The sequence below is a fragment of the Asterias amurensis genome, chromosome 9, assembly GCF_032118995.1.
Source record: "Asterias amurensis chromosome 9, ASM3211899v1".
NCBI lineage: Eukaryota > Metazoa > Echinodermata > Asteroidea > Forcipulatida > Asteriidae > Asterias > Asterias amurensis.
Window position 1 is genome coordinate 21,808,589 of NC_092656.1, and position 27,188 is coordinate 21,835,776.

Below are 27,188 nucleotides of genomic sequence, written 5' to 3' on the forward strand. Positions count from 1 at the left end.
TACAAAGGGAAAGCAATATAGGCCTATATCTACAACAAAATAAAACCTGAGGGGCTACCTCTTGTGTATCTCAAAAACTATAATATTATGCGGAAAAGTTTCTGTATGGCGCCACCACTTTTTCATTCGAAATAAAATAATATAGTATCTAATTTACCTGATTGATATATCCCTTTTTGTAAAAATGAGTGAAAAAGTGGTGGCGCCATACGGAAAGTTATCCTATTATGCTAATGTTGTCATCACAATCAACAATCAAAGTGCAACCTGTGAGTGTGAAAACGATTTGCCCATATTCGCCCTGCTAATGAATGGTTTAGTTAAAGGCGCTGGACATTATTTGTAGTTGTCAAAGACCACTCTTCTCACTAGTGCTGTATCTCAATAGTATGCATAAAATAAGAAACCTGTGAAAATTCTGACAATAATATTTGTCATGAGGATCCAACAATCCTGTAGAATACTTAAATAAATACATTGTTACCATTGCTTTTATTTTATTCATTCATTACCTGTCGCTTTTATGGCTCGCCGTTGACCAGCTCAGCCGTATCAATACTTGAAGAAAACATCCCCTCACCAAATGCTACAGTTCATCAAGTTGGGTGTAATTAAGCAATTTCTCTGTAGTTTTCTCCAACATTTTCCCAGCAAGTAAAAGAGGTCGCTGGATAATGTGAGCTGTGTTCGGCATCATAATGTCAGCCTGGATTTTTAGTCTTGAAGCTTCGACTCATGCAATCTATTCCCCAGCCACTCACGTGCTCAATGTCCACTGGGCCTACTGAGGCTCCACAGTGAATTTGTTTTGAATTTTCTGCATATTTGAAGTAAAATATACTTCCTACACTGACCATGAATGCCTGAACTTCAGAAGGTTCTTCTTTTGACAAATTTAACCAGTTCAGTTCTTCAAAAGAGTTGTTGCCAAAATCCCGCCCTATCTGCAGAGAAACGCTGTGTCCAGTCCGTGGTCGGATTATGTTGTGGACCTGAGTACTGTAAAAAGCCATGCGGTGTTCGAAAACAGCGCCCACCAACATTGCCTATTCTAGTGTAGCCTTGTCTCAATGTTCTTTACGCAAGCACCCCTGCTTTGAATTCACCAGTACTTTATGTACAGATAAAGGTGGGGTCGAATAATAGTTTTTCAATCTCAGACAAGGACGTTGATAACCGATGGGTTTCGTTGTACGAGGTTGAAAAACCAGCAGATGAATTTAAAGCGGGGTGCTTTCATAGCCTTGAGACAAGGCTAACTCTGAAGTAGAAACCCCCCAATGGCGGTTATATGCAAATTGCCGTATGCAGTTTATGGGACTTCACCAACGCTTCCGCCACCTCCCATGGCCACTTTGTTCCTACAATTTGCATCTGAATCGTTCAATTCAACCCGTGAATAAATACTTATATAACCGTTTCCAGACTTTTGTCCTGCATGTTGTCGCTATGCTGAAATGCAGAAAAAGAGCTATTCCAATAGCTTTTCCTACACATTGCATTTTTGTTTGGAACGTCCATCGTGGTGTTTTCTCCATTTGTTTCATTAGTTTAAAAGTTATTTTGTACACATTGTGGTTTTATAAGGGAATTAAGCCTTGTTGAATTTGCACTTATATTTGTTTGAAAAAAAAATCGCCTATAGTAAGGTTCCCCCATCCCGCAATACTCAGCATGCAATGGGGAAGTTTGTCCAAAATTTCGCAAAACCATGAACCCGACTTACAATAATACTTTTTAAAAAGTAGGCCTAGGGCCTACACAAATTTAACCAAATTATTTGTTGACCTGGTAATGTTGTGGTAGAACAAAAGTGGTTGAACCCTCCCTCTGCTGATTGAGCCCCTCCCCCTCCTCTGCATCACATTCAACATTTTGAATGTACGAAGGACTAGAAAACAAGTCTAGTGCAACTATTGCAATATTAATGGTACATCCCCTAAAGTACACCCCATGTGCGGCATTTGACCGACTCTGTGGTGTGAGGTTCAGCCATTTTACCGTAACTTTCATTGCAGTTTAGCCTGGCTGTGTTTATCGTAAAATTCGAGTGGTCGATCCTTCAGAAGATCTCGGAGGAAAAACAACGATTATCGCAGGTACAGTTGTGAAAGAGAATTTCCAGGGGAACATGAGTGAATTTAGGGCCTATCTACATCATTAACACGAATGGAGTTTTTACCAATTCATAATAATTTAACTAACTACACATGCACACACAGTCACTTCATGTACAAAAATGTACACTTTAATTAAGAGAAGTAAAAAGGAACACATGTGACGTGGTTAAAATGGAGGTGTTTATTGCTTTAATTGCTGGATGCTTATTTATATGCCGTTTCCTCCAAGTGTGTGACTGTGACTGTTGGGGGCGATTGGGAATTAATCGTGGAGGAAGAACCTACCTCCATCCATATTCCATTCCATGACTTATAATTTTATATCAACCATTGAATGATCAACAACTAACCAATTTGTTTTGATGATGTTTGTTGGCAATCATTGACAATTAAACAGTTTATTGCATTGCAGAGTTATTGTTCACATTTTTATGTTTCACTAATAAAGCTTTTTGTTTATAGTTATTTTGACATTTGACCATGTCATGGTTTGTTTCAGTCCGGTTGGCGCAGTGGTTTCTTTTTAGCTGCCTTTCCACAACTTTGGACCCTGGTTCGTGGTTTCCCGTACAGCCAAGAAGGCATTGCTTGTGGATTTGGTTTGTTGTTTGTTTGTTTAGATGATCTTCCAGATGAACTCGGCAAACTCACATAAAAAGATAAATAAACGTCAAGCTGGCAACGGGCAATCTCACAAGAAATTGTGATTCATTAACTAGACGACGATAGGGCCTACTTATAGCTACTTATTGCAACATCAGGGGTAACCTTGGTAGGGTTTGAACCCACAACATTGTGGTTGCAAGTCCTGCTGTCTAACCACTAGACCACTGTGACCAGTCTTCACCTGACTGCGCTGGTTTTCTCTCTTTGGAGTTTTCTACCCACATCTAACTAACATTTCATTGCGTTCTTAATACTAAGGGTAAAATCAAATTATATTCTGTATCAATGTTGTTTATAACTTGCCTTTTCATTCATTTTCACAGATTGGGTCGTGGTACATTACAAGAACCATGGCGGACGGTTTGCAAGCCCAAGTGAAGAAAGACACAAGGGGAGTCCTGCTGTCAAGGATGGGGGGTGTTCCCTTGGACAAATTCAACAGAGATTATCAAGAACTCCTTGGGAATCGGTTTCCGTACAGGGACCTTGGGTTTAACGATCTTCGCTCCTGCCTGGAGAGTATGGATGACACTGTTCGGTGAGGGCTTAAAAAAATCTGTGGAACAATCTTCCTTTTTTCTTTCTTTCTTCCTTTCTAGTGCAGCCTTCATGATTGAAGACAGTCGCACTGCCAGACACGCCCGGCGACCCAGTTCTCCGTACGATAAAGTGTGTACTGGGGTATTTTACGAGCGTTGATAGTTTTCATTTAACAACACACAGGACCTACAGCTTCCAGTGTCTTGCTTAAAGACACAAGTGTCACACCTCCGGACCAGGACTCAATCAGTGTATACACGTCATTATGATTATTGAATTGACAGCAGGATTTGGTTTTCAGTCCCTACCTGATTGCGAGGGTTTTCCCCTGGAATATTTCTCTGAGGTTTTTCGAAAACTGAAACTTCTTTCCTTGTCTTCTCTCCATCGGGTTCTTGGCTAGTATAGTGATTAAGTGCGCTTTTGTGAGAGTCCCTTGGCTTCAAAACCAATTATATTGGTAGGCCTCTGCTGCCCCCCCCCCCACCCCTATGTGAAGCATTTGCTTTAGGCCCTACTTAGTGCAGTTCTCAGTACAGCATTATAAAAGATGGCGTTGGATTTTGATGGGTTCAGGTGGCTTGGCAGACTATAATGAGGGATTATTTTCATTTTGTTTCAGGTTTGAGTTCACGAACGAGAAGTGGATGTTATTTGGTATCGCTGATGATCACTCGTTCATGTCTTCACCGGCTATAAAAGCGCAGTTCACTCCGGATAAACCTATCAGTAAGTCTCAAGTAAAGACTCAAAACTAGGGTCTAAGTTTCATACAGCTGCTGAAGCTTCACAAATTACGGAAGCACATTCATACCAGATATTGGTAACCAGCCAAAAGACCATGTCATGAGTACTGTGAGCAACTGGTTCCCTGCTTATCTTTGGTGAGCAGAAAATTTTCGGGCAGTGTTTTTTAGCAAGTCGTGGCAGAGTGGTCAAATTCCATAGAGTTGCTGTTATGATTGGTCTGCTCTGAAGTGACGTGATTGTCAGCAGGAACTTTTTAATCATCTGCTGCTGCGAAAGTGTACAATGTATGTATGTAATGTTGTGGGGGGGGGGGTATTTTACAAACAAAATGACCAGAAGCAGTAGCTAAATAACATTAGTATTTTTTTTCAATTTAATTGCGAGTTCATGTGTTTGTAGGCTACAAATCTCGCCGTGTGAATGGTTGCAAAACAACTGGAAGGATCCTGATAATTGCTTAAGCCTGAAATCTGGCGTTATTCACAAGCCTCAAAGTGTGACTTAAGATGTATTCAAAGTCATTTCCTCCTTTTTTCTGTGACGCTCATTCTCAGTCTATTTTTAATTTCAGACCAGCGTACTAGAAAGAGACGAAATGGCAAGAAGAAGTCATCAGGTCAGTTAGAAATTTAATTTTATATCGTTCCCAATTGATAGAAAAGAAGTTTAATTTTTTAACAGTAGACTACAGAAGATGGACACTTTTTCAGTGTACAGATTATTTTATTGTCTCCATCATCACCAGATTCTGATGACTCTACCGGCCAGCACAGAAGCAAAAAGTCCTCGTCCGCTGGCAGGAACTCAACTCCACGCCCTGCGGTAAACGGGGAATCAAGCAAGGGATGTGCGCTCGTACCGAACCTGAAGGGATTATATAGCCTCTGCGTGCAACACCTACCATCTCACAGAACTCAGGTATACAACGGAACCAGGAGAAATTATAACCCGTGGTTTCTATTTAGGACACTCTCCAAAAAACAAAAACAAAACAAAAAATATTCAAGATTTTTCAGACAACTGCTGTACTTGGGTTGTATTAAGGATATGCTAGCCAAAGTGTGGTGAACATACGTGTAGACCGGGAAGCGCTCGTACCAAACATGAAGGGATTGTATAGCCTCTGTGTGCAAAACCTACCTACTCACAGAACTCAGGTATACAATGCGACTGCGAGAAATTATAATGCGTGGTTTCTTTCCATTTAGAACACTCTTAAAAAAAAAATGTCGTTCTTGGATTGTATTAGGGATATGCTAGCCAAAGTGTTGTGAACACAGACCGGGTCTGTCTGTAGCACCTGCATCTCGTTCACAGACAGACCCAACTCATTACCAGAATTTTAACTAACTAGGGTCACGTTGTAGACATTGTCTAGCCAAAGCTATACAGTCTAGCCAGACAAAACCCATTTTATGATTTTGTTTAGGACAGGCTCGGACGTTTTCAAAACTAGTTGGGTGTGACCCAGCCTTGTAGGGACCATAGCGGCTGCAAGCAGCTTGTACCAATAGCCCGTAGCGGCCGCAAGATTTGAACTACTCTTACTCAAACAAGAGGGGCAAACAAAAAATATTGGACCAAATTAACATTTTCCATTGGCATGCTAGACCCAATTGGTATGAAAAGCCAATTTGTATTGAGCTGACGGTTAAACTATTGATGTCTGATTGGTTTCTAGGAAGTGATTCAGCTTTTTAGGGAGGTGGCTTCCCAGGAAGAGGAAAGCAGAACTTCAGCGTAAGTTTTTATCCTTGGAAGTTTGTCAAGCACAGAATCTTATTGCAGTGGAAACTACTGGTAATCACTCAAAATAATTATAAGCATAAAACCTTACTTGGTAACAAGTAATGGGGAGAGGTTGATAGTATAAAACATCGTGAGAAACGGCTCCCTCTGAAGTGCGTAGTTTTCGAGAAAGAAGTAATTTTCCACTAATTTGATTTTGAGACCTCATGTTTAGAATTTGAGGTCTCGAAACTCGAAATCAAGCATTTTCTTTTATAGTTATCTCGCAACTCCGACGACCAATCGAGCTAAAATTTTCACAGGTTTGTTATTTTGTGCATATGTTGAGATACACCAAGTGAGAAGACTGGTCTTTGACACTTACCATTAGTGTCCATTGTCTTTAAGGGCCATGTCATTTGGGGCAATTTACAGGCAACCAGTTCTAAGCAATCTCCAAGAAAAGGAACACAAAATTTTTCGGAAAATAATGCATCCATTCCCCCCCCCCACTCACCCCGACCAACTCGCCCTTAACACCAGATAAAAATAGCCTTAACACCAGATAAAAATAGCCTTAACTGAAACTTGTTTGTCTGTGTTCTCTTTGTTTACACAGACATTTATTCTTAAGATACTCAAGCTGTGAAGAGGCAAGTGATATTATGGCTAAATTTAACGGCTACCGGCTTGGCGACATGCATCTTTGTGTTATCCCGGCTCATGAGAAAACAACTAGAGGTAAGAAAAGCATTTCGTCAAAATGAGGGGTCGATTTCACAAAGGACTAGTCCTAGGAGTTGTTAAAAAACTTAAGGCTAGTCCTAAGTAAGGACTAGTAACTCATCCTAACTCGAGATAAGATTAGTCTTAACTCTTTGTGAAATCCACCCCATTTAACATCTGTGTTAAAAATGGAAAAGTACACTTGTGTACGCGCTGCGCAAGACTCGGCCAATGTTAGCATTCCGCAATAACAATTGCAGCCCAGTGCAAGGGGTCTATTTTAATGTTGTAACTCGCTTTGATTACATACAAACCCAAAAATATTAGTACTATCTTGCCTGCCAAGAAATGGCCAGGAATCGTCAACGTGACACTCAAGGTCCATGTCCTTTTTTATTCTTCCTTTTAATTGTAATTGACCTGTTTTTGTTTGTTCTCATCTGCCTTGTAGGTTGGACAGACAAGAAATCACAATCAAGTGCTCCCAGAGAAGACAGGAAAAACGCCTTCTACAGTTTCTCGAAGGAGAAACAAGAAGCCAAGCTACCCAAGGAGGAAGCTACGGTTAGGGTTAGTCTCGGCAACGAAGCCTCTAGTAGGGCGCCGTCCAACGGGACAGAGAGACAAAACAGCAGGCAGCACAGAGGGAAGAGAGACTTTGCAAACAGAACAGAGACAAACTCGACGTCGGCAAGAGGGGATTCATGTCAAGAGGAGATAACGACGCAGCTACCCTGGAATAAGCCGCAAGTAATAAACGACGATGTACTAGGAGCCAGTAACAACACGCCGATCATGAGAGAAAAACCCGAGACTGACTCTAAAAGGCTAACGAGAGAAGGGCCTGTCCAATCCCCAGCGCCAGTTAATGCATTTAGCAATAGAAACATCAGCAAGCCGTCGTTGCCAAGTATTCTCGATATTGCGTACAGATTGAACCTAACTAAAATATGATCCTCGCTGGCGGTTACTTGTAAATATTATTATATATTAAGAAATATTTTTTGCCCTGTTTGACTGAAAAATAATTAACCAGATTGAATGTAATTGGAAATTGCAGTTTGTTTTTAACTGGAATCGAAGGAGATAATTTGTGTTTCCCTTAGAGAGCTTACCGACCAGCAACCTTCTAGAAATCAATGTAGTGAGATTTGAAGATTTGCATGGTGTAGAAAGTGAGACATAGGTGAATTAATTTGTTGGAGATAAGTATGTAATAATCTTCTTGAAAGAAAGACGTGGATCAGAGAAGAATCAGAGGTGAGATTAGTTTCAAACAGTGTACTCTGTTCATTTTTATGGGACAAAGAAACAAAAATACAGGACAAGAATATCTGTAAATGTCTATGAGAAATTGTCTTTAGACGGGTGTCCAATTGAAGTTTCATTGACAAAAGAAATAATTGATGGCTGAAAAATAGTAATGAGAAAAGGATTTTAAATCCTGATTTCAACTTATAAAGACAAAAACCAATGATTCTAACTTGACCTTGAGTCATTGGAAAGCACATTTGACAAGCAAGTCCACACTCAAATTAAAATATGAATTTGTCGAAAGTATCGGATACACTGGTTCGTGGTGTGATGGACAGCATGCTTGAATCATTTTGTCAATAATTTAAGAACTGTGTCTGACTTTTCTCGTGCAGCTCAGTCAGTGAAGAATGTACTTGGGTGCAGTTTTGTAGCTAGACCAGTGAGCTCTAAAATCCAATTTAGTCCACCAATGGAGAGTGGTACAACAACATTTTTAATAATTAGATATGGAGCCATCAATGCAACCAGGGGTGAAACACGTGTATTTTGCTCTGAATGCTAAGCAAAACTGTAAGTTCTGGGCAGGCCCGCCCAGCACCGCCCACCGTAGCTACAACGCAATTCCATCTTTTTTACATCCCTTTCAAATTTCAGACAAACTCTTCACTAACCTCTGTTGAAAAATTAATATTTTTATAATAGTTATCTTGTTCTACTGTAATGTTCATGTACTTATGAAATGTTTTGAACATAATGTTAAAGTCTCACTATTTTATCACGGGTTTGGACTACAATTGTGTATGCAACAATTCTAACAAAAAAATAAATCTACTTTTCTACATCTTATTAGCAGGGCAGATCTTGCACTAAAGGTTTTTAGTTGACTGCTTTGCAAGTTCAAAGAAAGCAGCTTAAAAATTCTCAATACAATTTTGTTATACAAATACTTGGCTGTTTTGTTGTTTTTTTATTTTTTTATTTATTAATAAGTGAACTTTATTTATATAGTTTCATTGTTTATTTTTTAACTCATACATGCATAATTCCTGCCCCATGAACTAATATTTTCAATATTTATTTCTGACTCCTGTACATTTTAACTTTATGTTGAAAATGAAAAGGTCTTAAGGCATTAAAAAGAACAGTATTCTCACTTGGTGTATCCCAAATTATGCATTAAATAATTTAAAAAGTTATAAAAATCTGTGAAAATTTGGACTCAATTGGTCATCGAAGTTGCAAGAGAATAATGAAAGAAAAAACGCCCTTGTTCCACAAGTGTTTTCATCTGCCTAATTACAGGCTTCAACTGAAGTATTTGGGTATTTGAGTGAGAAATAACCTCTTTCTCAAAAACTATGTTATGTTAGAGGGAGCTGTTTCTCACAATGTTTTATACTATCAATAGCTCTCCATTGCTCATTACCAAGTCAGTTTTTATGCTTATAATTATTTTGAGTAATTACCAATAGTATCCAGTGCCTTTAAAAGAGATCCCAGGCCTTGCACTTACTTTTTTTCCTTTGACTAGTCCTGACTAGTCCTCTTGCTGTGTATTTGAATCATCCTTTAAAATCATAATTTCAAACGGGAATACACCGTATGAAAAGCATTACTGCCACTTACGCTTCTCAGATTCAAATTTTGGGACATAACAACTTATATCTTTTTACAAAAACAAATTACTTCGAGTTGGGTGGTAACAAATAAAGTTGAATACTACTCTATTTAAGAAATTGTTTCAATGTTTCTTTTGTTCAAACTCAATCGTAACACGGACACAATAATTACATTTTTGAAGTAACCGGCCATTATTTTATTTCATCACCAAAATGAAAATACAGTTATTCGTTTAAAGCAGCTTCAGCAAATGTATGGAAAGCACTGTATGCTGGGTATTCCCCCGAGGCATTCAAACAAAATTCACAGGCTCGCTATGTGATGAAAACTAACCTCTAATGGAAGTCACGTACCACACAGAAAACACCCTCAGACAGTGGATTCAAACAGTCATTGGCAAAATATTACTTTTCCATTTTGCTTTCGATTACTTGCCTGTCCAAAACGCCCATGAAAGCAAAATTCACCTAATTTGGTTAACAGCGTGAAGTGGTTTATGATATGTTTACTGACACATTATTGACAAGATATTTGTTGAAAAGAACAATACATGTATTTTGCAGTATTGTTTCTATCTTGCCCTATTTTGCCCGTCAAAAATGCTCAGGAAAGCACTTGCCTACCAAAAATGCCCTGGAATGCACAAAGCCACTCGAAAGGTAAACAAGGCAACATAAAATATCCACATCATATCAATCAATCTATCTATCTTGCCTGCCAAAAATGCAGTGGAATATACAAAATCACTAATTTGGTGAACAAGGCATTTGTCAATCAATCTATCTATCTTGCTTACCAAAAATGCCCTGGAATTTACAAAATCACTAATTTGCCCTATTTTGCCTGCCAAAAATGCTCAGGAAAGCTCTTGCCTACCAAAAATGCTCTGGAACAACGAAGCCTATCGAATGGTAAACAAGACAACATAGAGTATCTTACATACATTGTATCAATCAATCTATCTATCTTGCCTGCCAAAAATGCAGTGGAATATACAAAATCACTAATTTGGTAAACAAGGCATTTGTCAATCAATCTATCTATCCTGCCTGCCAAAAATGCCCTAGAATACACAAAGCCACGTCTTCATGAAAATGTGCATTACACCCTTGATGTAATAACCATGTAAACCTTGCTATGCAACTATAGACCGTATTGAACATGACGTCACTGTTCAAATATCTGACCTACAAGATGGCTTCTGTGCACGTGTGCATGCATGTGCCGTAGAAATCAAAACAGGAATGTTGCGTGCTGCGACATGTTTGATATTGTAAGCGTTTGGACGCGCATATTGTTTGCCCTACAAGATGGCGACTTTTCATAGCAAAAAAGGGTTATTCAATACGGTCTATAGGCTGAGCGCACCTGCCTTACGCAAAAAGAAGACCAATCAAATAAATATATAAATTAAAATAAACACTAATTGGATTAACATAAAACATGAATTTTTTTTTTTATATTTCGCACCTGATGATGAGTTTTTAAAACTAACATGTACTGGTACTCTTATTATTTTTTTATATATATAATGAGTAGGGTAGATGGCCTTAGCTTTCGATCCAAACCGGACCTTCTTCAGAGGCATAAAACAAGTACAAACAAATACATATTCATTTATAGAAAAAGAGAGGGGAAGGGATTAAGGGAAGGACCAAGAAAGAAGCGGGAAAATTATAGCCAATCAAAGTTTCTATTTCAGAAACAATTGTTGGCTATGAACCAAAAGGATGTTTAGTATGAAAGTATGGGTTACTGGACCTTAAAAGTGGTAAAAGCATTGTTCGATAACAATGCAGGGAATATATATATACAAAGATATTGACAAAATTGGGAGACCACCAACATAGGGCTAGATAGCTCAGTTGGTAGAGCGCCGGCACGTTAAACCGGAGGTCGTTGGTTCAAATCCCGCTCTAGTCAATTTTTCTTTGTTCAATCCAAAATCATTTAAAAATGTACCCAGTCAGTTTCCCTTGTGGTTTATTATTTGATATCTGATATAAAAAGTCGCATCCCCTTAAGGTGATCCCCTGTCTGCCGCTTCCCAGGTTGTATCGTTACCCGGGTGTGATCCCTGGCTACACGGCAGTTTGCAGTTTAATGGCTTCTGACAGGCACCCCCGAACAAAGATATTGACAAAATTGGGAGACCACCAACATAGGGCTAGATAGCTCAGTTGGTAGAGCGCCGGCACGTTAAACCGGAGGTCGTTGGTTCAAATCCCGCTCTAGTCAATTTTTCTTTGTTCAATCCAAAATCATTTAAAAATGTACCCAGTCAGTTTCCCTTGTGGTTTATTATTTGATATCTGATATAAAAAGTCGCATCCCCTTAAGGTGATCCCCTGTCTGCCGCTTCCCAGGTTGTATCGTTACCCGGGTGTGATCCCTGGCTACACGGCAGTTTGCGGTTTAAAGGCTTCTGACAGGCACCCCCGAACAAAGATATTGACAAAATTGGGAGACCACCAACATAGGGCTAGATAGCTCAGTTGGTAGAGCGCCGGCACGTTAAACCGGAGGTCGTTGGTTCAAATCCCACTCTAGTCAATTTTTCTTTGTTCAACCCAAAATCATTTAAAAATGTACCCAGTCAGTTTCCCTTGTGGTTTATTATTTGATATATATATATATATATATATCTCAAATAATAAACCACAAGGGAAACTGACTGGGTACATTTTTAAATTTTATATATATATATATTTCTGTACAATACATTTTATGTATTAGAGTAGTTTCTTAAAACAAGGGAAATCGCGAACTGCTCTAACCAACAGGTGGTAAAAAATGCCCAGGTGTTCAGGGCTTGAACTTAGCTCTTGAAGGAGCACAGCAATTTTCCTAAGGGGAAAATTAATTTGTGTGCTTAAGAAGCTCTATACAAAATTTGGCCCTGGTGTGGGATCTGAGGACATGATCATATACAATTAAGTTATTGTACAAAACAATTTCATCAGACAGATATTGAGGGCCAACCAAGAGTTGTAAGCAACAGAAGTTTCAGGGGTGAGAGTCATTGACAAGAAAAGATTCTAAAACTAGGATTAAAATTTTAGAAAGGTTATGTTGAAATGTTGGCATCTCCACCTTTTAGTACATGTTACTCCTTGGGTTGATACTTCACACAGTTTAAAGCAAGTGTCCTAAGCATCAGAGAAAACAGATCAAAGAGTAGGATAACTCTATCGTGGACAAAACAACAGCTGATTTTTCTTCCCAAGACTGACTATTGACCCCTTGCACGCACGCCACATGCGGCGACTGTGCCACGCTCACCATTTTGGTGGTCAATAGGTTTACGTGTAAACGCAGCGTCGCCTTAAATGCGCACTTCACTGAATAACGCACAGTGACATTGCCCACCATTATGGCGCATCCAAAATTATTCGATGATGACGTCAGGTGAATTGGGTCAATAAAAAGTCTGAATTCAGATAAAAGTCTGAAATTTCTCCTCCCTGCAATATAATGCTCGGAACAACAGAGTTTTCATTTCCTAACACTTCATTTTGTTCGCGCCTGTCTTAAAATAGCTTTGTCATCAAATACATAATTTGGTTCTACTTTTATACAGCCCTCAAGTAAATCAATACATTCAGAATAAGAGATAATCAAACTTTGGCATATCTCAAGTATATGTACAAATTACAGCTCAAAATAAAATATGTACAAAATAGAAATATAATCAATTTCAGTATTACATTTTTTCAGAATATCAACAGCTTCAGACAATTATCACACAAGATCATGTTCTTTTACAAAGAGAAGTTTCAATTTGAACACATTAAAAACGATTTAACTTAATTAAGCAAGAAAGGACAGGGGTACCAGACACACCTACAGTAACTGTATGGTTTTCTGGATGGAAGCCTATTTTTTCTAAGCAAAAGTTGTTTCTGCTAAGCAAGTTTTTGGACCCAGGTTGGAAAGAACATTTTGTTGCAGTTATTCCTCCATGGCTTCTACAGCATCATTCAACACCTCATGAATGTGATCAAAATTCCAGATATCATCAGCCCCCCATGCCTGCCACACCAGGAGCTGGTAATGACAAGGGGTGTCTGACTTGTCTGCATTGCGGGCCGGCTGTATCTCCTGACAACCTACTACATATTCCTCCCCCGCCCTCAACAACTGTTTCACCGGCCCACTCTGCTCTCCCAACTCATGAGAAGGCCCCAGCTGAGCGAGTAACTGCCCAAAGTCGTACCTGCCGCAGTTTACGGAATCTACAAAGGCGACTAGGGTGTCGCCAGTGTTCATCCCAACCCACAGTGTATCTTTGACCGTTAACAGTGACTGAACTTGTGGAAAAACAACGCCAGAGGTGTGACTCTCCGAACCGTCCGATGATGGCCGTCGGATATCCATTGGTGGACGCAGGAATGATCTGGAGCTGAGAGTGGATGCACCAGACAGGGTGGCTGAATGTTGTCCGCCGAAGTGTGAATTCCGAAATGAAATATAATTGTCTTCGTCGTCTTTGGGGGGGCTCTCGGCCTTGCTTTCTTGCAGCGTCTCGGTCATCTCGAAGGATATTCTTCCCGGGGACACCACTACCTCCTCCTCTTCTTTTTCCTGTGCGGCTTTGCTGTCCTCGGACCATACCAAACAATCGCCGCATTGTAGGGCGACTTTACCGCATTGCAAGACTTGTACGAGTTGGCGTCCCGCCATGCTGTATTGTAATACTCTGGAGGATTGCTCTGCGATGCAGAAAAGATTATCGTGGTGATGAGCTAGACCCAAGATGCCATGCTCAGCTCGAGCTGTCACGGTGATGGACTGCTTCTCAAGCAGCATAACCTAAACCATTTGGTGGGGGGGGGGGAACAGGGAGAGAAAAGATACTGTTAACTGGAAAATAATGTTTTCTGATGTATACTAATGACTTTGATGTTGAAATTTGCAACCGAAGTTGAAAAGTTCACTGCATGAGTCACATAAGGCATTCAGAAACTTTTTTTTATGATGACTTTCCTCATTTTAACCATAGAATCGTTATAATAATACTTTCTAGCAAATTGGTAGATACATGTATGAGCGCTATTTTTAAAAGACTTTGATATTATTATTATTATAATTTTCCCTTGCTTAGGGTAAACAGCTTCATGAAATAGAAATTCTGCTAAGGGATGCTCTGTAAGCACAAAAATACTGCTTACATGCTTTATGAAACTGACCTTTGTGCCGAGGATGCGCAGCCGATTGCCGCACGCTATCCAAACCTCCTCCCGCTCAGGTACCAGCTCCAGGACGTTGCACTGCCTTTTCTCCATCGTCAAGACCTTTGACCTACACCACATCATCCCCGGTCGGTTGGCGCTGCTCCCCGCCGACGACGACAACAAAGTGTGGTTGAAGACGATCACATGACCATCGGCCAGACCCGCAAACAGATGCCCTTGAATGTCCTGGGAGAGAATGGATTGTGAGTTGATCATAACAGAGAAAAAAGTGTTTTTCAGTTTAAAACAGTTTTACTCTGAACGAATTTTGACAGATGATGCTGTTTCAGAATGAACAAAATATATGAAAACTTAACCATATGCCTGGAACAGTGCACAAAAACCATCAGTCTGAGATTTTTTGAGAATTTTTTAAGTTTTTAGTTTTTGGTCCAAAATCAAAACAAACTCTGTGTTTCAGATTTTGGGTAAAAAAATGTTGGGTGATTTTATGATTTCAAATGATACAGAGGGGACTACTAAAGACATTTCTGTTTGGAATGGGTGAAATAAGCACAAAAATGAGATTTATTGAGAATTTTGTAAGTTTTAGTTTTTGGTCCAAAATCTAAAAAAAATCTGTAATGCCAGCATCACATAATTTTCAGATTGTGGGTCAAAAAATGTTTGGTGATTTATGGTTTCAAATGAAGACATTTTACCAGTGTAGAATGGCTAAATAAGCAAAAGTTTGAGATTCATTGAGAATTTTGTAAGTTTGAGTTTTTGGTCCAAAGTCAAATTTTAAGCCAAAGTTTGAGATTTACTGAAAATGTGTAAGTTGGAGTTCTTTGGAGTTGTTTGATAACAATACCTTATTGTTGACTGGTTGATAGCGGAGACACAACACCTCAGAATCAACACGGAAATCTTTCTGATGGCCGATGAGTTGAGGACCAACTGCAGGAGGCCCATACAGCTGGATACAGTTATCCTATTTCAGAGTAAAACAAACTATGTCAAAAAGTATTTTCCAATTTCATCTACAATTGACCGTGCCATGCTCACCATTTTAGTGGGCAATAAGTTTACGAATAATTGCTGCGTCACCTAAAATGCGCACTTCACTGAATAACACACAGTGACATTGCCCACCAGTATGGCGCATCCAAGGTTATTCTGTTGATGATGTCAGGTGAATTGGGTCAATACCTGTGGTTGTTTTTGACAGATTCCCTGAACTGACCCAATTCACCTGAAGTCATGATCAAAATATTGACTTTTACCCATATACACGGATGTGTGTGAGCACTGTAAACTTGGTACTTACCCACGCTCTGTAAAAAAAAAAAAAACATATTACTTGTGGGTTCCCATCTGAGTAATTTATAAGCCTGTGAAGGCCCTATCACCGTAAGTGGCAAGGCGAGTCCGGGGAACAAACAGCATGCTGCCCGATGACCTCAGACCTGGCCTGGCATGCCAGTCCTGAAGCACGCTCTCTGTAAATAGGGAGGGGCTGAACCATGAAGTGCTTTGAATTTCAGGAGGTTGATCTTGTACTGATTTCTATAACTAAAGCCCAGTTCTAATTCTTGCGAATGCGAATGGGATACAAATTTTGACATCACTGAACTGTTTTTGAAGCGAATGTTTCGCAAAAGTTGAGCACAAGTCAACCGACGCGAATTATTCGTTCAGAATTCATATCGCATTCGCAAAAACAGGGCTTTTTTATGGGTAGCCAGTTTAGATTGTGTAGGATGGGAGAAATAAGGGAAGACATTTTACCTTCGTTCCAACAAATTCCGAGTGTCCAACTTGTACCATACAGTTCGCCTGAGATCCATTGAGTTGTTTTTGGAAGAGTTCCCCATCGGAGTAGTACTTGATATGAATTTTTGTGTTTTGACGATTTGCACCGTCACCAGTCCAGAGCCAAAGACGACTTGAGTTCTGTCAGAGTCAAAGAAAAAGTGGGATTTGTTAAAAGGTTTGGGTACTTTTTGTAACACATTCTCACATTTACATTAAACTTACACAGTTTGAAGACAATGATTGTAGAAAGCTTCTCTTAAAATATTACTTGATGAGGTGCTGTAGTTTTTGAGAAATGAGTAAAACAATACCACAAAAAATAATTTTCTTCTCTGTTTTATCATTTCAAAAAAACAGATATGGTATCTGTTTTACATGCTAAAATATTTTGACTTGTTTTACTCATTTCTCAAAAACTACAGCACCTCAGCAAGTAATGTTTTTAAGAGAAACTTTCTATCATCATAATCTTCAAATTGTATAAATTTAATGGAAATCTTAATGTGTTTTGTGTCCTACAAAAAGTACCCAAACCCTTGAAATCTGATGAAGAAACAACTGACCAATATAAAAATAATTAATAAACCACAAGGGGAACTGATGCGGTAATTTTTTTACAACGATTTGTGAGATTGAACAAAGACAAATTTCCTAGAGCAGGATTTGAAGCGCTTTAATCTGGAGTCCGTTGGTTCAAATCCTGCTCTAGTCAATTTTTCTTTGTTAAACCCCAAATAAATAATAAAAATTACACATTATTGTTGATATATTTTGCCCCCATTCCATACAGTGTACACAAGTGCATAACAATCATAAGATAAAAAAGGGACAGTGATAACAGGGTGAAAACAGGAAAATTACATTACACAATAAGAACACAAATAAATTAGTAAAAAGACAGGAAATACCAAAATCCATACAAAAATGGTTAGACAAGACCATTACAAAAAAATATTCTTAAATTTACAATAATATTACAAAACAACTGGTAAAAAAACATTACCACTAAGACGATAAAAATTTGTTCATAGGAGAGCAATAGCAATAGCAAAACACACACATCAAACATTTTTAAAAGTCTTAAGTGAAAACACATTAGTGTAAAAAGAAATTTTAAATCAAAAGCCTGAAGACAAAAAGAGTGCATGAGCACGACCAGAACAATACCATCTTAAAAGAAACTTACACACAATAGTATTTTTAAAAGTACACACAAAATATTGAAACCATGCTTGAACCGAAAGATTGATAACTCACTGCAAATCACCAAATCCCGTCCTAAAAAGGAAAAATATTATTTAAACAAACTTTGTCAGTGCAATTATTGAACAACATCTTGAAAAAGGTGAGTTTTTTACGTCACAAATTTGCAACAAATAATTTGCAACAGTTGACCCATGTTCAACTTCTACGAAAGCATTTTCGGATTCTGAACTGGGCCAAACTGGTCCTGCTTTTCAGCAGTCTATTTCTTTTGTGTTCCCGATGTTCCCTCTTCCTTTTGTTGATTCATTTCTGTTTTCTTCTTTTCATGCGCTTAGAGCACCTTTTTAGGTGGATACATGCGCAATATAAATTGTCATTATTATTATTATTACTATTATTATTAAAAAGCTAAACGCAAACCCTATCCACCATAATCTCAAACTGGCTTATGGCCATCCTTACCTCATGTAGTTGACCGTTACCCGTCTGTAGGCAAGTAATCTTCCCTGCAGTGTGCAACGGTATCACGTTATACAGACAGACGAACGATGCGTTCCTGAGCACGGTAGCAATATCATTTCCGCTAGGTCTCTCCAGTGGTTTGTCGTTCCAGCATCTTTGCATCAGTCGCTCCAGGGCCGGGAACATGGGGACCATGGTGTAGTCCCGATACGCAAAGGCGGGTTTGATGCCAGTGTCCACGGCGCTGCGGACCTCGATGGCTGATTTGAGGTTCTCGTAGGGCCAGGTACCGGTGATGAGATGGTAGAGGAGCATGCTGAATGAGAACCAATCAACCTGGGCATGGGAACAGGCAGATTTATATTAAAAAAATGTATAAAAACAACATCCATCAGTGTTTGAAAGACTGAACTTGTTTGGCCAATCCTGGGGCCAATTTCATAGAACTGCTTTTATAAGCACAAAAATCAACTTAGCACAGCAAAAGTGTGCTTACTAGAATCAGATTACCAGTCAGAAAATATACCCCAACCTGTTAACCATTTGTGCCTGTTATCCTTCTCATTTCTGCTAAGCACAAACTTGTTAAGCTGAAGCAGTCACTATGAAATTGGACCCTGGGCCAAATAAATAAATGGCCGACATGAAAGAGAAAAACATGCACCAGCCTCACCGAAAAACACATGGCGTAAACAACGCACAGAAATATACAGCATTGCTACTTCGCAAGCCCCTGAATGTACACGTACTGACTAACTAATAGAACATGTACCTTCTCTGTGAATGTTTTACCACATAGAATCTCTGGTGCACAGAAGCCCATGGGACCAGCCATCCCCCTGGCGCCCTGCAGGTCCAAATGCCGAGCTATCCCATAATCCGTAAGTTTAATGTTAACAGAAGCATCCGCAGAAAGTGAATACAGCAACACGTTATCCGTCTTTAAGTCCGAGTAGATGATCTTCTTCCTGTGTAAGTACAAGACACCATGCGCCACCTGAAGAGCGATCTTGTACGTCAGGGTACGGTCTAAGATCGTATGGTAAACCTTCTGGTTCAACTCCTCTCTCCGATTATCCAGCTCCTTCTTTAAGAAGCTTGCCAGGTCACCAAGAGGGGCAAGCTCCATCGCGAAGCAAAGATGTTGGATCGAGATCCCAATGAGGTGGATAATGCACGGGTGTCTTAGCTTGGCCATCGTGGCGACTTCGCTGCGGAGATTTGCAAATCCGTTGATGACTAGCTCCGCAGTGAAATCGGCGTTGCTCCCGGAGCGCTGGCTGGAGATTGAAAAGGGCGTGCCGCGATCCGACTCGCAGCTGCTACCAACACTGGACTTCTGACTACCCCCAGACTGCAAGCCCGAGTCTGTGCTCTGCCGGAGGAAGGTCGATCCGATTAACATCTTCACTGCGACGTTCTGTCCGCGGAATTTTGCGCGGAAGACTTCTCCGAAACCACCGCTTCCGAGGCGGCGGCTCTTCTTGGGGTCGAAGTCGAAGAGAGTTTTATCCAGAGCCCTGATGGGGAGGTCCAACAGGAGAAGATCAGGTATGAGTCTCGTCAACGGTAAGCTCACGCCTGGATTTCTTGGACACTCCACCTCTTCGGACCCTCCCACTGTCGCGCCCAGGGAAAGCTGACCGACGGAGAAATAATGAATGTTTTCCTCGCATCCTGTAAGCGGCGACCTCTGCCATTTATCCCTTTTGATCTCTGCTGCTGTGCAATCTGGACAAGGAATCAACCTCTGGATGAGATTTTTCCCACTGAATTCATCAACGTCCAATAAACCTGAAAAAGTTCAACAAATATTAATAATACTGAGTATTAAAAAGACTTTTGAAGCCCGTCAGGCCTCTCGCAGTGCATTACAGTGTTAACTTACACATTTCTGTATAAACCTCAGATTAAAACTTATCCTCCGGTTCCGGTTTCTTGTAAACAAATACAAATTTTGCCCATCTAACATTGATATCATAAAACCTATGTAATGGTTGCACAAAATTAGGGCGTGATTGGCAAATTGGGTTTATAAAAAAAGTAAACACCCTCGTCCAAAGTCTAATTTTGTTTCACAGTTAATCTTAACAAGCTATTAATTTGGGAGATAACAAAATTGAAATTGCCGTTTAAAAAAAAATGGCCATGAATTGTTTGATTTTTTTTTATGGAGTTTGTTAAAATAGAATTTAAAAAGAAGCTTAACAACAAAATTAACAAAAATATTTAAAATCTACGTAGATTTGATTTCACACAAAACTATAGTCTGCGCTTGAGTTGTTCTCTTGTTTTTTTTCTTACTTTGATACGAGCGAGCCTTGCACCGGTGTCTACACAAATACAACAAAAAACTTACCCGGATACCACTCTTTTATCAGGTTCTCGATGTGGTCCACCATGAAACCCATGGGTTTGAACACCCCTTCCAGACAGTGGATGCGAACGCAGATCCCCGGCTTTGAGTCTTTGAATGTCAGAGGGGTGAGAAAGATCCGACCCGTCTCGTGAAGAACAAAGATTCCTTGTTGCCAGTACATGATGTTTGTTCGACTCAACGTCACACCAACTCTTATACTCTGGTTCATACTGTAATTATAAGGGAATTAAAGGGTAGTGACGAGTTCTTCAATGGCCGTTTACAACAGGCAGGGTCGTTGCTGTGTGATAAAGGCCCCGAGCCATAAATCCCTTTTTGGATAAAAGGCCTAATAGAGTAAGTAACTCTGTAAAACTTAACTGTTTCCGACGTGCTTGAGCTCTGTGCGTTCGACGTCCGTGTGTTGCATTGTTAACATATCCGTTAGTGCGCTTTGTAGTCCTGATGCTAGCTGTTACCGTTTTCCTTTCACACACAGCGCACTGAACTCATCGACAGCACTCACATCGCCCAGAACAAGAAACGTCTTGCACCAAGACTAACCGGTTATAAACAGAGTCCAGCTGGTCATTATCAACCGTTTAAACACACCCATGTGACGCGCTCTCCACCAATAGGAGTATAAAAATAAGTATGAATACCTATTCCTGTATATAATAGCACCATGTAATGGTTTACAAGGTGCTGTGGCGCAATATGCTGCCAATCAAACCAGGACCACCGGAGCGAACCCCTTCTCTGGGTGCACTGGGTTCTTTTACATGCATTACACAGCATACAGGACCAACGGCTTTACGTCCCATCCAAAGAAAAGCAACAAGTGTCTTGCTAAAGGACACATGTGTCAAGACTGTCGGACCCACATTCTGCTGAGAAACACTAGAGCTTGAGTAGAATCAGGGAGAATTGGCAGCTATGTACAATAAATAGGAACCACCTACCCTGAGTTCCTTCTGGGTGTCCTCCTGGACCTCCCTCCCTTGGTGGCCGCCAGACCCCCGGTGTCCAGCATCTTGAGAGAGACGTAAACCCTTGAGACCAATCGACTCCAGAATCCCGGTGGGATGTAAGGAAGCTTGTAGACACGCTCCAGGGTCTGGAGAAACTTCTCGTCTTGGAGAGTCGGTGAAAGATCCTGTCCCGGCTGCTCCTTGGGAAGTCTACTCGGGATCAGGAACCTGAACAAGGAGTCAAGGAGATGGGAAGGTATTTATGAATTAAGTATTCATATTTAGATCTTTCATTTTCCTGCAGGCCTGAAGTCTTTGAATAATTGAGTGAGACATTCCCTCTTTCTCAAAAACTATGTTACTTCAGAGGGAGCCGTTTATCATGTTTTTTACTATCAACAGCTTTCAATTACTCATGACCAAGTAATTGTTTATGCATCAGGCAGCATTCAAGGGTATTAACTCTAAGAATAAACTATAATTAAAAGTGAATTTGCAGGTACAATCGTGTAATAAATCTCTTTTAAGGGAGTGTTTGCTCTGAAAAGAACCAGTTTTGGTCTCAACGTTTTGATGTCTCTCTCAATGTCTCGACACTATACTCTGCTTGTCTTCAGGAGAAAAGATAATGGTTCTCTCCTAAAGGGTGTCTTCTGAAAATGAGCAGAGTATACTGTTTGAAACGTCGAGACCAAACCGGCTCTGAACACTCCCTCCAAAGGGATTTATTACATGGCTGTACCCGCAAGTTTACTCTTATTTATAGTTCATCCTTATTCTTCACAGCATGCAAAGCTTTAATCATCAGGGGTGGATTTCACAAAGAGTTAAGACAAGTCTTAAGTAGGATTTGAAACTTTGCATGGTGGAGATAAGATATAGAAGAGTTTGCAGCAACACCATGTAATAACAATCTCTAAATGAGTTGGGGTGGTTCTGAAAAGAACCATTGGGTTAACTCGACGTTTCGATCAGTATGCTCTGATCGTCTTCTGGAGAATGCAGACAAGTCTTATATTGAGTTAGGGTGAGTTACTCGTCCTAAATTAGGACTTGCCTTAACTTTTTACTATCTCCTAGGACTAGTCCTAAAGTTAGGACTAGTCCTAACCCTTTGTGAAATCGACCCCAAGTACTTACTCTGTGCGACTGATGGGCAGCAGTATCTCCAGCCGTTGCAGCAGCTGCAAATACTCCTCAATCTGGTTATCACCGAAGCCACTCTCCACACACAGTGCGGCAAGGCTCGTCTTATGTATACGCCCTTCCCTTACCAGCGCACTCTTCATGTTGGTGACTTTACTGAGTATGACGTACAGCCAGACTGGGTCCAGGAAGTAGAGGCTGTTGAGTCCTTGAAGGTGGTCGTTGAAGTGGACGAGGCTACCGCAGGAGCTGAGGAATTCAGCAGCTAGGAGGGAGAGTCAAAGAGATTGAAACAATTTTTTTCTAAAAGCTTTACAGTCATTACATTGTATTGTATTAATTTCATTTTGAAAACAGAATAATCTCCATACCCTGAGGAAGTGTTTTAAATATAATCATGATTTAGGGCAGTGGATTTGGCGCAGTGGCATCTTTTCTCGTTTGTCGCCTCTAAGACCTCTAAGACTTATATATAACTCTATGGTCTGTACCTTCTTCAATATCCTGAGTGCTCTGTATTTTGTTGTTTGGTATCTTCCTGATGTGGTTCGCTAACTCTGCCTCCTTCAGGATCGGAGGGAGTCGAGGAACACATCTTCGGAGTCTCTCACTTTCATTAGCCATGATGTCTTTTAAGATGAAGAAAGTATGAGGAACCTAAAACCAAAGGTAGGGATGACGGTGAAAGGCTGTTCAAGAACGAAAAACTGGGATGGATATCACAAAGATTTAAAACTAGTCTTATCTTGAGGTAAGACGAGCTACTCGTCCTAACCTAGACTAGCCTTAAGTTTTTACAACTTCTAGAACTTGTCCTAAGTTAGGACTATCTTTGTGAAATCCACCCTTGAACTGTTTTGAAAGCATGTGAGTGTGAAACCTTGAGAGCGCTAAGCCTGCTTACATAATTTTGGTTAAGACCCTAATTTAAATACTATTTTGTCAATATCTTTGTTTGAGGCAGACTACTGCTAGATAGCTCAGTTAGTGGAGCGCCTGCATGTTACCAATAATAATAACAATTTGGTCTTAATATGGCATTTTACATCTCAAAATGCTTTACATTCAGGAAATTACAGGAAAATCAGAAAATCTCCGGAAGTAGTCCGCAGGTCTTTGGTTCAAATCCCGCTCTCGTAATTTTTTCTTCATTCGATCCAAAATCTTTCCAATGAAGTTACAAAGCAGCTCTGTGAGATGTAAGAGATTGAATAATTCGACCCACCATTCTGCCAATGAACGGAACCTTCGTCGACGAGCCACCGCTCGTCTTCTTCTTGATCCGCATCCCGACTGCACTGTGATAGATGAACTCCCGTAGCTGTCCGATACCCGTACCCTCCGGACTCGTTGCCGTCACCTCAAGGATGCCAGCGATCTCCGGGAAGCCATCCTGGCGGTTGTACCGTTTGCAGATTTCCACTCGGAGAGCTTCCAGGTCTTGAGACTTTCTGAGTTTGTCGATGTGTGTTGTAACGACGATGACGATACTAGATGATGCTCTCGACTGTGATTGATAAGATAACCGATTATTATTCTTTGCACATTTATTTTGAATATTGTCTCTTGAAAAGGCAAAAACCCACACCTAGTAATTGCAAGTCCTGCCGTTGAATTCACCAAACTCTTCCTAACTTAGGATCAATCTAAGGGTTTAGGACGAGTTAAGTTCCATATCCATAGACGTCGAGCCCATCCTAAGTTAGGACGAGTTACTTGTCCTAACTCAAGATAGGATTTTGTCAATTTTGTCAGCAAAAAATGTGCAAGGTTTTGAACATCCAGGGAAGAAAATAAAATGCAATGTTTTGAGAGTGACGAAGAACTCACCTGAATACTGAGTAACCAGGGGCAGAGCTTCTCAACTCCTTCAAGATCATCCCTGACGTCCCAGACTAATAGGTAAAGCGCCCTCGGGGTCAGGAAACACTGATGGATGATGCAGTTCATCTCGCCTCCTTTCAGATCCCAGGTGGAGAATTCTATTTCCTTCTGTTGATGACTGGGCGTACCCTAAATCCATAAAAAAGACGTATAAATCCAACAACCGATCATAAAGTGACAAGAACAAGTATAAACCAGGCTCGACTGGGTAAATTCATTGTTCCTCAAATTAACTTAGGTTAATAGTGGTGATTTACCCAATATATGTATAGTCTCTTGATGAAATAGTGCCTTATAAACTGTAATTGTTATGTTATGTTATGTTACGTTAAAGGCAGTGGACACTATTGGTAATTACTCAAAATAATTATCAGCATAAAACCTTACTTGGTAACAAATCATGGGGAGAGGTTGATGGTATAAAACTTTGTGAGAAACGTCTCCCTCTGAAGTGGAGTAGTTTTTGAGAAAGGAGTAATTTTCCACGAATTTGATTTTGAGACCTCAAGTTTAGAATTTGATGTCTTGAAATCAAGCATCTGAAAGCACACAACTTCGTGTGACGAGGGTGTTTTTTTTCTTTTATAGTTATCTCGCAACTCCGACGACCAATCAAGCTCAAACTTTCACAGGTTTGTTATTTAATGCATATGTTGAGATACAGCAAGTGAAAAGACTGGTCTTTGACATTTACCAATAGTGTCCACTGGCTTTAAATTCTCCTGTTGAGTTTAATGAATTCCTCAAACAAACAAAACAAAAAAAACCACCATGAACAGTAAACGAAATGAAATTTCACAAAATGCAACTTTTTTCCCAAATGCGAAATTAAACATACTGAAGATTTCCTGGTTGTATAATAGTCAGGGGGCATGACGCCTGGCTATAGGATAGTAGGTAGGCCTGGGCGAATTATTCGAATATCCGGTTAATGGCGAATAGGTTTTCCTATCCGTAACCGCGAATGCCTTTTTTTTCTTAACCGGATATCCGCATAGGGCGTGAATACCTACTCACAAACCGGATAATTCTGTAATTACAACCGAGTAACCGGATATTCTTTAATATCCGAATATCCGCGGACGTCGGGCGACAACTGATATGAATGTTTTGTCTGAATCCTTATGAAACTTCTATTAAGACAACATAAAACAGCATATATTAAGTATTTAACTATGCTTACCTCCATGAAGAGTTAAAACAATGACATTTCTGACGTAATTTGTTCAAAGATTACAAAAGTTTTCCTTCACGTAGAGTCAATCACGATCAAAAGAAAAAGCAAATCGCCATCTTTAAATTAGATCCGGTCATTTTTATGAATGAACCGAGCGACACTGTCTGAAACTAATATTTTTTTTTTTTTTTTTTTTTTTAAATAGCGCCCTCTAGCGGCGAAAAAAAACTATTCGAATATCCGGTTAATTTCGGATAGTTGGCCAGCGGTATCCGAATAACAAAATTTCACTATTCGCCCAGCACTAATAGTAGGTCTACATAGTTAAGTTGGTGGAGCACTGGCACATTAATTTGGCGATCATATGCTCATCTGTTTCCTTTGTCCACCCAAAAGTAAGATATAAACAATACATAAAAAACTCACTATCGTGGTTTTAGATTTGAGTCTCTCCCTGAACGAGGATTTATGCTTGACAGGATCATGTAGAGTCCATGAGCCGATGTTTATCCCGCTGTCGTCATTGTTGGATTCTTCCCTGGTTAGACACGCCAGTAAAGACGACTTGCCGCATCTCTGGTCAACAAAATTTAAAAAAACAAATATTTTTCTATTTAATTTTGTGGGGGGTGGGTGAGAAAAAAAGAAATTGATTTCCTATAAAAAAAAGTAAAAATCACATCCCTATCTCAAGAGTCAACAAACCCAATCTTTAAAAACAGTAAAAAAATACAAGTTTTTTGTTCACTGTTTGGTTGTTTTGAGCAATTTTTACGACTGAGCTAGAAACCTGTCACAGGTTTGTTTTTTCATGTGGAATGATGTTGGGTTGTAAAAGTCAAAATGCGGATACTGCTCCTAAACACTGCTTGTTTTAATACACTTCGGCGAGAAAGAACATTGTGGGTTTTTGGTTTTTTTTTTTATATATCAGCCTCCAAAAAGTCATATTTAAAGAACAAAAGAGGCAGAATCACGATTACCTCCGGCCCAATCAGCATGAGCTTCATCCCGTAGTACGGTCGACATTTCAACAGTCTCTCGTTGAGTTTATTCAAGATGCTCTTGGTCTGAATCCCTTCTTCTTTCATGACTTCCGCTACCGTCTCAGGCTCCTTGATCTCCAGCCCTTTCAATCCCAAGTAGTAAAGGTTCCTTAACTGTGCTAAATCATCGGGGAGTCTCGTTACACCCTTATTCCTGATGAAAAAATAATCAGCATTTTATAACAATGCTCGAAATTGTGCAAAACAAGAATATAATAATGTTCAGTAAAAAAACGATTCAGAATTAAAGCCATTGGACACTTTCGATAAAGAAAAAACAAAAAAGTTCACAGATTTACAAAAACTTACAGGGTTTACAGAAGGTAATGGTGAAACACTTCTCTTGAAATATTATTCCATGAAATGCTTTACTTTTTGAGAAACATTAAAACAATATCAACTCTCGACATCGAGAATAACAAATTTATTTTAAACACAAGTCATGACACGGCAAAACGTGCAGAAACAAGGGTGGGTTTTCCCATTATTTTCTCCCGACTCTGATGACCGATTGAGCCTAAATTTTCATAGGTTTGTT

General features: G+C 39.8%; 2 protein-coding genes across 4 annotated transcripts in view; one reads left to right on the forward strand and one right to left on the reverse strand.

The window, feature by feature from the left end:
* The first annotated feature begins 1,927 nt into the window (after positions 1-1,927).
* On the forward strand, positions 1,928-12,029 carry LOC139942356 (uncharacterized). Its single transcript, XM_071939204.1, has 8 exons — positions 1,928-2,099; positions 3,110-3,324; positions 3,949-4,055; positions 4,648-4,692; positions 4,822-4,994; positions 5,758-5,816; positions 6,424-6,545; positions 6,982-12,029. The coding sequence occupies exons 2-8, from the start codon at positions 3,137-3,139 to the stop codon at positions 7,482-7,484; spliced, it is 1,197 nt and encodes a 398-aa protein (XP_071795305.1). The 5' UTR covers positions 1,928-2,099; positions 3,110-3,136; the 3' UTR covers positions 7,485-12,029.
* The window catches only part of LOC139942355 (leucine-rich repeat serine/threonine-protein kinase 1-like), a 41,385-nt gene continuing 26,217 nt past the window's right edge, over positions 12,021-27,188 (reverse strand). For all 3 annotated transcript variants that reach the window (XM_071939201.1, XM_071939200.1, XM_071939202.1), the window contains exons 13-26: positions 26,588-26,804; positions 26,031-26,180; positions 24,374-24,556; positions 23,769-24,050; positions 23,035-23,200; positions 22,538-22,808; positions 21,389-21,625; positions 20,427-20,656; positions 18,840-19,861; positions 18,068-18,403; positions 16,373-16,537; positions 15,456-15,575; positions 14,597-14,827; positions 12,021-14,219 (exon numbers count right to left, since the gene is read on the reverse strand). In XM_071939201.1, coding sequence (XP_071795302.1) covers positions 13,359-14,219; positions 14,597-14,827; positions 15,456-15,575; positions 16,373-16,537; positions 18,068-18,403; positions 18,840-19,861; positions 20,427-20,656; positions 21,389-21,625; positions 22,538-22,808; positions 23,035-23,200; positions 23,769-24,050; positions 24,374-24,556; positions 26,031-26,180; positions 26,588-26,804 — 4,471 coding nt within the window. In that variant the 3' untranslated portion in view covers positions 12,021-13,358. The remainder of the gene's footprint in view (positions 14,220-14,596; positions 14,828-15,455; positions 15,576-16,372; positions 16,538-18,067; positions 18,404-18,839; positions 19,862-20,426; positions 20,657-21,388; positions 21,626-22,537; positions 22,809-23,034; positions 23,201-23,768; positions 24,051-24,373; positions 24,557-26,030; positions 26,181-26,587; positions 26,805-27,188) is intronic.

Bases quoted from the DNA above. Each gene is read 5' to 3' on its own strand.
- LOC139942356 (XM_071939204.1), top strand. From the start codon at position 3,137: ATGGCGGACGGTTTGCAAGCCCAAGTGAAGAAAGACACAAGGGGAGTC. The intron at 3,325-3,948 runs GTGAGGGCTTAA...ATTTTGTTTCAG, and splicing joins AGTATGGATGACACTGTTCG to GTTTGAGTTCACGAACGAGA. The intron at 6,546-6,981 runs GTAAGAAAAGCA...TCTGCCTTGTAG, and splicing joins TCATGAGAAAACAACTAGAG to GTTGGACAGACAAGAAATCA.